The sequence below is a fragment of the Crinia signifera genome, chromosome 4 (assembly GCF_055691185.1).
Source record: "Crinia signifera chromosome 4, ASM5569118v1, whole genome shotgun sequence".
Taxonomy (NCBI): domain Eukaryota; kingdom Metazoa; phylum Chordata; class Amphibia; order Anura; family Myobatrachidae; genus Crinia; species Crinia signifera.
The window spans coordinates 276,632,524-276,644,789 of record NC_139220.1 but is presented as its reverse complement, the minus strand read 5'-3'; the positions used below and the strand labels follow the sequence as shown (position 1 = coordinate 276,644,789).

Below are 12,266 nucleotides of genomic sequence, written 5' to 3'. Positions count from 1 at the left end.
TTAGAAAAAAACGTTTTTTCTAACCGGTTAAAATGCAGGGTCCTACCCGTTTCAGAACCGGTATTTTAGGCTCAAAATCGGTTTTGAAACGGTATTTAGGACCCAGCCAATGAGCTGGGTCCTAAATTCAGCACAGTGAATACTTAATGAGCGCTCATAAAGTATTCACAGCACTGGAGCCCCCCGCGCGCGTGTCGACACCCCCCGCGCGCGTGTCGACGCCCCCCGCGCGTGTCGGCGCCCCCCCCCCCCGTGTCGACTTACCCCGTGCCGGTATCTCCGTTGTGGTTCCCGGCACTGCAGCTCAGTATGCTCGGAAAGCACTTATGAAAAAAGTGTCTTTCAGAAAATGGCTGCCCCCATACGAAAGACAGTTTTTTTAAACTGGGTTTCCTATGGGGCAGCCATTTTCTGGAAGACACTTTTTTCATAAGTGCTTTCCGAGTATACTGAGCTGCAGTGCCGGGATCCACAACGGAGATACCGGCACGGGGTAGGTCGACACGGGGGGGGGGGGGGGCGCCGACACGCGGGGGGGGGGGGTCGACACGCGGGGGGGGGGTCGACATGCGCGGGGGCGTCGACATGCGCGGGGGCGTCGACACGCTCTCGGCCGACACGCGCGAGGGGGGGGGGAGCTGCACGGAGGGGAGGGCTGAAGGCTGCACTGGCTTTGACCCTGTATTTGGAAAGTTTCCAAAAAAGGGTCTGCCAGTGTCAAAAAATCGGCACTTAAACGGTAATATACCGTTTAAGTGCTGCGGTGTGAAAGGGGTTTTATCTGGCAGACCCGTTTTTGGAAACGTTTCCAAATACAGGGTCAAAGCCAGAGATGCGGTCTGAAAGCAGCATAAATTTGGTTTTAAAGACCAGATCTTGTCATCTATTTGTGCTCTATACAGCTCCCCTTTGGCCCGGGTGTACAGCAACAGTTTCTTATCTGACTCCTTTTTTATATCTAACGGAACAAGACAAGGGTGTCCCCTTTCCCCACTGATTTTTGTACTGGCTATTGAGCCTCTAACTCCCGGGTCTGAGGGTCGGAGCTTCTACCCACAAACTATGCCTGTTTGCAGAAGATGTCCTCCTCTTTATCACAAACCCCAAAGAGACTCTACCCTATCTACATGAGATTTTAACTCAATATAGTTCGGCTTCATACTACAAATTGAACACTACAAAGACAGATGCCCTTCCAATCAATCTCTCTGACTCCCTCCCGACTCTCCGCTCTATATATCCCTATAATTGGCCCTCTGTAGCGATTAAATATCACCGCTTTAATGAAATCCTGGCTCTCATTTGACATTTCCTGGCTAGGCCGTCTTGCTGCTTTTAAAATGACTTTGTTACCAAAGTTGATGTACCTATTCCGTACGATTTCATGTTATCCCAAAGAACACCCTGCAAGAATGCACAAAGGTTATGACTAAATATGTTTGGTCATCCAATCCCCCTAAACTAGCCCATTCTAAAATGACTCTCCCTAAAGCCAAAGGTGGATTAACCCCTTCAGTGGTGTTTTTTTGGGGGGGGGAGCGCTCCCCACTGGGTGAGTTTTTTATGGGGAGCGCTCCCTTAAAAAAAAAAAAAAAACACCACTGCCTTCCTGGGTCCGGGCAGCGCTGCTGAACTGTCAATCAGTGGCTGCCCGGACCTGCGCACCCGCACCCCGTCCCTGTCCCCGGCAGCCGGCTTGTCATAAGCCGGTGCCAGGGACTTCAATAGAAAACCCGGAGGGGAGGGGGGAGGAGGAGGCGCGGCGGAGGGGAGGGCGCTCCAGCTTTGGCAGTATAGTCGCAAGAACGGCGAGCATATCGATCGAACGTGCGTACAAACTGCACTTTTGTTCCGATATGGGCCCGTCCTGTCGGATGAAAGCACTGAACCTTCGACCGACTGAGTATGGACGGACAAGACCGTTTTTGGCCGTTTATCGATCGTATAGAGGGAGTCGGGACAGCGTACACACCTATACAATTGAACGGCCGTCCGACCCAGAACAGAAGAACGGCCCAACGATTGTATATATGTGTACCCAGCTTAAGCCCTTTATATTTTAGTCTCATTGGGGCAGATGTATTAAGCCTTAACAAGAGATAAATGCAAGGGTGATAAATAGAGATAAACGTCCAGCCAATCACCTGCTAACTGCCATGTTACAGGCTGTGTTTGAAAAAAGTCAGTAAGGAGCTGATTGGCTGGACGTTTATCTCTCTTTACCACCCTTGCATTTATCTCTTGTTAAGGCTTAATACATCTGCCCCATTGAAAGAGATACCGCTATTACTATCCCAGTTGGAACATAATTCAAGTTGCTTAAATTGTGATATGTCTGTTAGGATACTATGTATAATGCCAGATGTGTTTATGTTTTTTGTACACCTTGTGTGACCCTTTCATTTTTATTTTATTTTTAATAAAAAAAAAGAAGAAGCAAATTGTCTGTGTTGGATGTACTGAAATAAATGTGTATGCTGAGATATATGTATGCTTGAGATGTGCTCTCCGCCATCCGTGTTTGCTTCCTATCAACCTCAAGTGGCATTTGTACCAAATTTGCGTAAATTTAATGATTCTGCTGTGGTTATATATGCACATAATACATTTTTTTTTTTTTTAATTTCGATTTAAAATTCCTGTTATGGTAACTTTAATTTTTGGCATGTGCCAAAGAACATGCTTTTAAAATGTTATGTTTTAAATCTTCCTGTAATAAATTTTTCTTATTATCCCCAAATGTGTGCTGTTATTGGTGAATGTAAAAGTGACATATACATTTATATTAGTGATAGCAAGTTCTGTCCATTGCATACAGTGTAAATGTGTGTAAAAAATGCAGCCGTGCTTTCAGCATATATTTGTGAGTTTAGTAATGGTCCATTTAAGCTGCAATGGTCCAATTGAAGCAATGAAAAGAGTGTAATGAATGACTTATGAGTAAAGGAGTGGATTGTATTGTGTTCAACTGACATTGGTTCAGGTGCGCCCGTACTGATTGGGCGTTCCGAATGCCTAGCGCATGACTGAGTGGTGTCCGCAAAGCAATACTTGCTTATGAAGACCGCATATTTCCTGCCTTTTTTTTCGTGTGCAGTCGGTGTGCTGTCCGAATGCACGCCTACCAGAATTAGTGCACTCCCTCGTGTACGCCCATGTTTACGCCCAGTTTAGCCCACTTTGAAACTACGCCCCTGTGTAGTTCTGAATGACGCCCATATTACACCCATATTTCACGAGTGAATGCGCTGCACATTTCTGTACGGTATTAGTGAGAATGAGTACGGAGACCTTGCGTGGCACATGCGCATAGCGTTGCCCACGCATGCGCAGACGGCTAAAAAACGCCATCCGAAAGAATTCGGAAAATTATGCATCGACCAGAATAAGGCCCATAGTAACATTCACATCAGTGGAGATTACAATCTATATTCCCTACCACATATACAGGCACACAGACATTCAAGGGTTAATTTTTGTTGGAAGCCAATTAACCTACCAGTATATTTTTGGATTTTGGGAGGAAACCGGAGTACCTGGAGGAAACCCACGCAAGCACGGGGAGAATATACAAACTCCGCACAGTTAGAGATATGGTGGTAACCGAACCCATGAGCTCAGCGCTGTGAGGCAGTAATGCTAACCATTACACCATCCTTACTGCCCTAAGCCAATTGACCTACCAGTATATTTTTGGATTGCGGGAGGAAACCGGAGTACCAGGAGGAAACCGACAGCTTTTTTTATATACTGCAGTTAAGATTTTAGTTTGGTGCACCAATCTCACATCTAAATCCCTCTGCACATATTACATCTGCCCCACCTGCAGTGTAACAAGGTTTTATCGAGGTGAAAAGTTACTTGTTTTTTTTTTGCTTTACTCCTACCAGGCGATGGCCGCAGTGCCAACGCTGTGCTTTAGGGTGGATCGCTACGCACATATATAAAGATATTCTGTCATGTATATTATATATGTAGTGGAAGGATCCCCTGGGTATATTTAACGATATACGGCGCCAGGAATCAGCATAAGCCATAACATACTCCTTGTAAAGAGTGTTTTATGGCTTATACTGAGCAAAGCACCCGATGTGTACAGCCTTGGCGATCACCGAGGGTTCCATACATACATCACATATATTACACACATGATAACATGTATGTGTATACCTGTTAAGTGATCCACCCTGTAACACATGGTGCGTGCTGCAGCAGCCGCTGCGCTTACATCAGAATCAGCCCATTAGTGGAAAGTAAACATTGCCACTACCCAACCAAAAGCGTCTGGATAATGACAACATTATCCTCTTCCACCTCATGAACAAATAGTCCTTTACTTACCTGATACACATGCATTTTATCCACTCACTGTGCCAACACAAATGCTGATATACCCAAATGTCATTTAAGCTAAACAAAAGGAATAATATATAATCTCTCACCTTTATACAAGTAGTTCAGTGCAGCCTTCTGCAAGCAGCAGCAGCAGCAAGTCTTTATGTGTAATCAGGAGTATACGACCTGTAAGTGTGTGATGCTGTGATGTATATATTATGTGTATAGGTTGGGTCAGTGTTTCTGAGAATATCTCAGCATGTGTAGTGTGCTGGTAGATGTGCCTATATACAGTATGTGCTATGTGTACAGTTGATATTATGCTGATGCTGTGTATGGCTCTCTCTGTGATGCTGTGTGGACATAAAAGAGATATATAAGTCTGATGAATAGGCATTGTTCCATTTATTTGTTTTTATTTGCATGTTACTAATTAACTAAAGAGGAAGCAACAAGTAACAGATAAAGGAGAAAGCTCACAGGCTTATGATCATTTGAATAATGACAGACATGGCTACATACAAATACAATGCACAGTATTCTATAAAACCACCTTCAGAGAGATACCTGACAGGTGGGGAAACTGTACTGTACTGTATATATAAGAAAAAAGACAGGCCATTGCTGTGGGCGTGGCTAGCGCATGATCGACAGCTTGATGTTGCTATAGTCAAGCAGAGATTTAAATAAGGGGCGGGAGCACGCCGCGGACTGAATTAGTTGCGTGTCCGTGGTATTTGCATAAGGGGCGTGGCAACGAAACCGGAAGTCCCTTTGGATGCACAGTAGGTTAGTGGAAGAGACTGGGCCAAGTTTGGCTTTGGAGGGAAGGTGTGTGGTCATGGAGGAGGGTGTATGGAGACCAGGGCAGCAAGGTGTGGGAAGGGGTGGGTGTGAATTGGGAACACTATAATAAAATATACATAGAAATGTATAAAAAGTGGGGTGTATTAGACAGTGTCTGAGGGGGGCAGAGGTGTGATGAGATTTGTGGTCGTAAAAGGAGGGTACAGAGATTTGGATAACGGTCAATAGACATTGTGGTGTTCTGCAGGTGGCACAGGGTGCACGTGTTGGTGATACTAAGGTTGCTGTATGTATGGGTGTAGTATATAGTGGGGGTGGGGGAGGGGCAGCAATGCTGTGTGGTTGCAGGTAGCCAGCCTGTGTCCCTACGGTGAGGAAGAGGGAAAGGGGGAAGAGGGTCAGCATGTGTGCAGGACTCTGCATACATCTCACACGTGGTTTTAAAGCACTGCAATTGTACTGTGTGACTGAGCTTCTTGGTGTCTTTCTAAAGCATATTGCTAATGATATATAGATATTTCACCCTTCATCTGCAGAGATCAAATTTCTGATGTAAACCGAATGTAACTAAAGTATTATCAGGGTGCGTTGCAATGGGCTCATCTTTGGTGCCTGTCTGTTATACAGCATGACCATGCAGACTTTTGAATCATCAGGTTCCCTCATTCGGCCAGGTGTCTGCAGGGGATGTGTATTTTATTGTAAGGGGTATGGAACTGTACTGTCACCGTATACAACCTGTGGCTCTACCAGTTTTAGCCATAAAGTCCTTAGAAAGGCATGCTGAGATTTGTAGTTCCATGACTGCTGGAGATTCTTATATTAACAAATCCTGTTTAATATGGGGTAAGGGCATTGAAACATGTGTAATGGGGCTTCACCTCACTGCTGTATTTATCCACAATTTCAGTACAAGTAACAATCAGCAGGTGACAATACATTGTAGTCTCATGTCAGACCTTTTTTTTACCTGCCCAGGTGCCCTAATGTTTCCAATCCCACTGAAAAGACGGAAGAGGGAGGCTGCGGAGCCCATTCACCCACCAGCTCCAGCAAGTTTATTTCCAGAGGTCTGTGTCTTCTTGGTGGAGCGCAGAATGGGGGCTGCGCGAAGAGGCTTCCTGACCGCGCTGGCACAGAGGAAAGGATTCTGTGTGGCACATGAGTACAGGTACATTGCACAAACCCTGCTACAACATTGGAAGTATTACTATGCTGGCAGTTCAGTACAATACTTGATATAAATATTGTTTCTATGCTTTACGGTGAGGGATTGGTTATGCTGTAAGTAGCTTGCTAATATTTCACTGTATGGGGTCTTAAGATCATTTCAAAGATCTTCTTTCCCCATGCTGTATAGTTATAATTGTGCACACTGTCATGGCTGAAGGTTCATACACAATGGGCAATTATGCCCAGCGTGTATGGACAGCAATGACTGCTGTCCCCACTGGGGGGGGGGGGGGAGCTGCTCAGTGCATACACACTGAGCTGCTTTCCCCCTGCCCAGCACTGTCAACGGGGTGGGGGCCACTGGTTTGCATAGCGCATCGCTATTCAAAGCCATCCTCAAAGACACTCATCTGAACGGCTTTCCCGGTGATGGTGCGGCAGCGCTCATCGCCGGGCCGTACACACTGGGCGGCTTTGAGCTGAAAGTTGCTCAAACTTGGTGTTTTGAGCGGCTTTCAGCTCAAAATCTCCCAGTGTGTATGGGCTTTTACGTATGTGCACCACTCTAATCGCCATGATTTTAATCAGTGGATCCCAGCCTTGGTCCTCAAGGACCCCCAACAGTGCACGTTTTCCAGGTCTCCACACAAAATCACAGGTGAAATAATTAGCTCCACCTGTGGCTCTGAAAATGTGTCAGTGAATAATGAGTTCACCTGTGCACCTGCTGGGTGACCTGGAAAATGTGCACTGTTGGGGGTATTTGAGGACAGAGGTTGAGTAACCACTGCTTTAAGTTATGTTGAAGGTGCAGCGGATATTTTTGGCAAATAACAAAAATGCTCTCCGTATGACCTATGAGGGTTAAGTTTAGCCTGCCAGGAGGGAGGGTTGGGGCTGGGCACGTAGGCTCGGCACACATCTAAAGATTTATTTATCTGTTAAGAACAGATATCTGGTAATGTATGGAAGCATATGATTATCAACCATGTGCTCCCAAATGCTGGAAAATGGACAGAAATTATTATTCGGATACATTTGTTAAATCAAACAACAATTGTCTGAAAGGCCATTTGTTTTCCCAGCATTTGAGAGCAAATGGTTGATTAGCATCTGCTGCCATAAATTACCAGATTTTACTTCCCACCTGACAGATAAATCTCAAGTTGGGTACATACCAACAAATATCTGTCCAATCGGTCTGGTGGAAGATTCTGCTAATGTATGGGAGCATATGATAATCAACCATTCGTTCCCAAATTCTGGAAAATGGACAAAAACAATTGTTAATATTCATTTTGTTAAATCAATTGGATTTAACCAATTTGTCTGAATGACCATTGTCTTTTTTTTCCAGTATTTGGGAGCAACTGTACAATACACTACCAGATTTTTGTTCCCACCAGATAGTGTTTATTCTAGCACCCGCCATCTTTGAAAACCCATGCAGTTCCTCTTCCCTGCCTGGGGTGTCACTGTCTGCTGTGGTGTTTCTAGAACAGGTCTGGTTTGCATATCAGTGCTGATATTTAGACCTCACTGTAAAAAAACATGGCTTTTCAAAGATGGCGAGTGCTAGAATGAACACTAACCAGATATATTTGACAGATAAATCTTCAGGTGTGTACCTAGCATTGTAAAGAGGGGGGTAAGATAAGGCTGCAGGGTGGGGTATGGGTAAAAGCCCCCATACACTAGACTAATTTTGCACAATTTCAGCCGATTACGACCATTCGGGACGATATATCGTTTGAAAAGTCAAATCGTTTGTGGTTTCGATGTGATCCAATGTGGCCCCATGAGTGTCGGATAGGAGCCCCTAGGTCGGTCGTACTGCAACAGTGTTATCAGAATCTGATGGAAAATGTAGTGCTTTTTGCACATGTGATATATCATATTCGATATATAGCAGGAAGTGTGACTGGCGTTTCCAGCCCCTCTAGCCCCCTAATCCAGCCCATCAGATATATTTTATTGTACAATTGTATACCATAAGATATCTCATCTTGATCAATCATCCGTATACATTCCCTATGGCAATAGGCTTATGGATGAATATTAGCCTTTCGTGACCTGTTTGCAGCATTTGGGGTACTTGTGCTTTGCCGAAGTATGAGAACTCTTTGTGTTGTCTAACTGTTACACCGTGTGTTGTGTGTACTGCATCTGAATGTAGGAATTAGCTAATTTCCTTATAGGATTCACAGCAACCAATTTCCATACCCATCCAAAACTGCAAGAGAAATCATTTCTTTGTATTTAAAGGCAAAGTCCTAACTAGTGATCCACCAGAGGTTGTTTTGGTACTTACAGTATGTATTATCTGGGCGCTCGATTTTTTTCATTGCATGCCACTACTTAAGGCATGCGATTTTTTTATTGTAAAGACCCGATTTTTAATTGTATAGTCAACCATGCGTGATTTCATACCCCCACTATCCAACTACGCATGGAGTTGATTTTATATAGTGTGGCGAGTACAGCGAGCCACCGAGCCCGAAGCGTGGCGAGCGCAGCGTGCCCCGGCGGATTACTTTACATGTATTCTGCATCCCCTCGTGGGGCTTACTGCGCTCGCCATGGTTCGGGCTCGGTGGCTCGCTGCGCTCGCCACACTATATAAAATCAACTCCATGCGTAGTTGGAACATGCGTAGTTGGATAGTGGGGGTATGAAATCAACCATGGGTGACTATACAATTAAAAATCGGGTCTTTACAATGAAAAATCGCATCGCATGAATTGTATGCCACTATATTGCATGCGATGCGATGAAAAAATCGGGCGCCCAGATATTACATAAGTACCGTTGTTGTTTTTTTGTGTGTGTGGTGATTGTTACCTTTTTGTCTTGCAGCATCTTAGCCTTCTGGGGTGGCAGATAGGTGCGCCTGCTTGTCCCAATGCGCTTTGTGTATACCATACATTGCCCAGTTCAGTAATCTCTAGCTTTCAGGTTGTTGTGGAACAAGAAGTCCTAGCTAGTTCCGAGGCCAGGAATTGGTGTTTATTAATTTTTTATACAAAATGTGTGTTAACAATGCGCACACCCTTAAGGTGCCCATACATGTTGCGATTTTAACATGCGTTTTGAACTTTTAAAGTTCAAAACGCATTGCATTGGTTAGAATCGCACCGTGTACCTGCGGGGATGCGATGCTCGTCCCCGCGGGTACAATATTGTATAGCACAAAAAAGTATCTGCAGGCAGTACTTTGTGCTACATCGCATCACTTTTATAGTACATGCGATGCGATGTCCATTAGGTAACTATAAACTTTTTTAAAAAAACTGCAAAAATCACATAGTTACATTACTGTACATCGCATCGCATCCCCTAAAAGTGCCAAAATCGCACGACACCTTGCAGTTCAAAACACACAGCGTTAAAATCGAAATGTGTATGGGCACCTTTAGGCTGCTGCCTGTGATCACATACACCAAGACCAAACAACAATACACAGATACACATCTTGTGTATCTGTGTTTATGTAACTGCTTGAAAGCCACAGATCGTCATTTTCTCTTTTAATGTATATCTAATAAGGAAGACTTAACCATGAAATGAACGGCAGCCCTAACTCCTCAATGTACAAGAGACAAGTAGCACCATCTACAGGCGGTAACAGGGTGCAGCACCCCAGTACACAGCCCTTCTTTTTTTTTTTTTTTTTCTGCAGATAATTATTAGCAGGGTGCTCTGCCCGCATCATCCCACCATATGGCACTCGGTAATGCATCACACAGTGAAATATTGTAAAGAGGCTAATTAAGGCTTTACTTAAGTGTTTAGCTGACCGTTCTCTTCAGGAGGATATATGTGCGCGCACACATACACACACACACAACCCCCCCACCCAATACAGAGCGTGACATTATATGCATGTGTACCCTACAAAATCCAGTGTGTAAACTTTTATTTCAGGAGAATGACACACGGTAACACTCTACACTCTACCTCTACCTCTATTCCTCTGTAGTTTAGAGTAATGTACTGTTTCTAATGAGTGGCATGCAGCCCAAAAGAGTATCTCTTGTGGTGTTCATACATTTAGATACTTTTTCATTGGGGTTCTTGTTACTGTTTATTTTGTAACAATTTTTACACAGGGTGTACAGTATTTATGGGCATTCAGAAAAGTGATCTCTTATTATGGAGATCACTTGCAGTATCTCCTGCAAACTGCAAGTGATCTCCATAATTTTCTGAATGCCCATAAAAACTTTACACCCCACCCCACTATTGACGCCAACCCGAAGCGTGGCGAGCGCAGCGATACCGCGAGGGGCGGCGGTAGGCGTCCTCCGACCTTTTCATACCCCCAATATCCACGTCGGCGTGGAGTTGACTTTATAAAGTGTGGCGAGCGCAGCGAGCCCGAAGTGTGGCGAGCGCACGCGGATACCTGTGAAGGCCGCGAGGGGACGCGGATACCTGTGAAGGCTCGCTCGGATACCTGTGAAGGCTCGGTGGCTCACTGCGCTCGCCACACTTTATAAAATCAACGCCACGCCGACGTGGATAGTGGGAGTATGAAAAGGTCGGAGGACGTGTACCGCTGCGCTCGCCACGCTTCGGGGTGGCGTTAACAATGGGGGGGGGGGGCATTTCAAACATATGGGGGAGTTTGGTATTAAAATGGGGGGTTTTGGGGCTTTTTATATTGAAATCAATGTAAAATCGGGTCTCGGACCATTTTACATTGATTCCAATGTAAAATTCGGGTCGATCGTGTCACATGCGATTTGGTTGGCATGCGATGCGATTGACACGATTTTTCTGACCCGATGGATACAATCAAAATCGGTGGCGCCGTGCTAGGAAACAAGTACCATTACCTCTCCTTAGGTGTGCATCCATAGCACAAATCTTTTTCTTCTTCTTCATATAGGGAAGAGGAAATGCATGGGTTTTCAAACATGGCGGGTGCTAGAATGAACACTAATATTGTAGCATGATGCGGGTGAAATAACTTGTTTTACCCCACTAATAAAAATAAGATGCCAGCTTAATGGGTGATCGTTGGTATGGGACCCAATTGGTGAAGCTTCTGAAAGTAGCTCATGTAGTCTATCCCAAGTCCCATCCACTCACTGAGCTGCCAAAAGGGTCCATGACCAATTCCAGAATATATTCTGCTGTTTGTTCAGCTTATTGCAGAGATCTTCTTTTCCTTTGTCATGTATGATTAATGCTCTTTATACTCCTGTGTACGAGGAGACTGCTGCTGTGTCTAAACCTGTGGCTTGAAAATGAGTTACATGATGATGCAGCAATATCCATTATCTTATCTTTGGGCATGTTGGTAAATGCATTAGTAATATAACTGCAGATCACCAGCACGGTACTGTGTGTACAGCTACCAGACAGGCCTTAAGCTGCGTACACACAGAGCAATATGATCACTGGTAATATATTGATCAGCAATCATATTGCTCAGTGTCCCATCTTCATCAGCGACCAGAGATGGTCGCTGATGAAAATGTTACACTGCCAGGAGAAGAGGCAGGGGATGTCGCTGGACAGAGGAGCAAGCTCCTCCGACCAGCGACCATTCAGGGGCTGAAAACGGGAGCGCGCACCCAGCAATTTAGCGCCAGTGCACACTCCAATCACTGGCAATATGCTCAGCAACCATATTTCCAGTGATTTTTAGCTCGCCAGGCTGGAAATCATCCAGCAATATCTGAAAAACTCAGAGCAACTGGATATATATATATAAATATATGCTGCAGTCCAAAAATAAGGTATTGCTGACCCCATCTAAAATAAATAGTGTGTGTGCTTTATGTATAAATCGCATATCCTAATTGGTGGTTGTGAACTTCTACATTCTTTTCAACCACAGCAATAGACTGTAGCAAAAAGAAACTTATAAAGCAATTTTGAATTAATAAAACATTTGATATATAATGTATACACACAAATAGATGCTGGCTTTATATTTGTTC

The 12,266-nt window shown here is 44.6% G+C and overlaps 2 protein-coding genes across 7 annotated transcripts in view; one reads left to right on the top strand and one right to left on the bottom strand.

Annotated features, from left to right (window-relative positions):
* Positions 1-5,004, bottom strand: part of SH2D6 (SH2 domain containing 6) — a 63,365-nt gene extending 58,361 nt beyond the window's left edge. Inside the window, exon 1 of the mRNA XM_083179809.1 lies at positions 4,443-5,004. The gene's annotated coding sequence lies outside the window, so the exon portion shown is untranslated. The remainder of the gene's footprint in view (positions 1-4,442) is intronic.
* Positions 5,005-5,069: 65 nt separating this feature from the next.
* POLM (DNA polymerase mu) overlaps positions 5,070-12,266 on the top strand; it is a 53,776-nt gene continuing 46,579 nt past the window's right edge. For 3 of the 6 annotated variants that reach the window (XR_014473572.1, XR_014473571.1, XM_083184635.1), the window contains exons 1-2: positions 5,551-5,988; positions 6,121-6,313. Coding sequence is in view for 4 of the 6 variants with exons in the window: in XM_083184635.1 (XP_083040761.1) it covers positions 5,853-5,988; positions 6,121-6,313 (329 nt within the window). In the remaining 2 variants the exon portion in view is untranslated. Of the gene's footprint in view, positions 5,211-5,550; positions 5,989-6,120; positions 6,314-12,266 lie in introns of those variants that run through there. The other 3 variants (XM_083184637.1, XM_083184638.1, XM_083184636.1) reach the window with 3 other exon arrangements.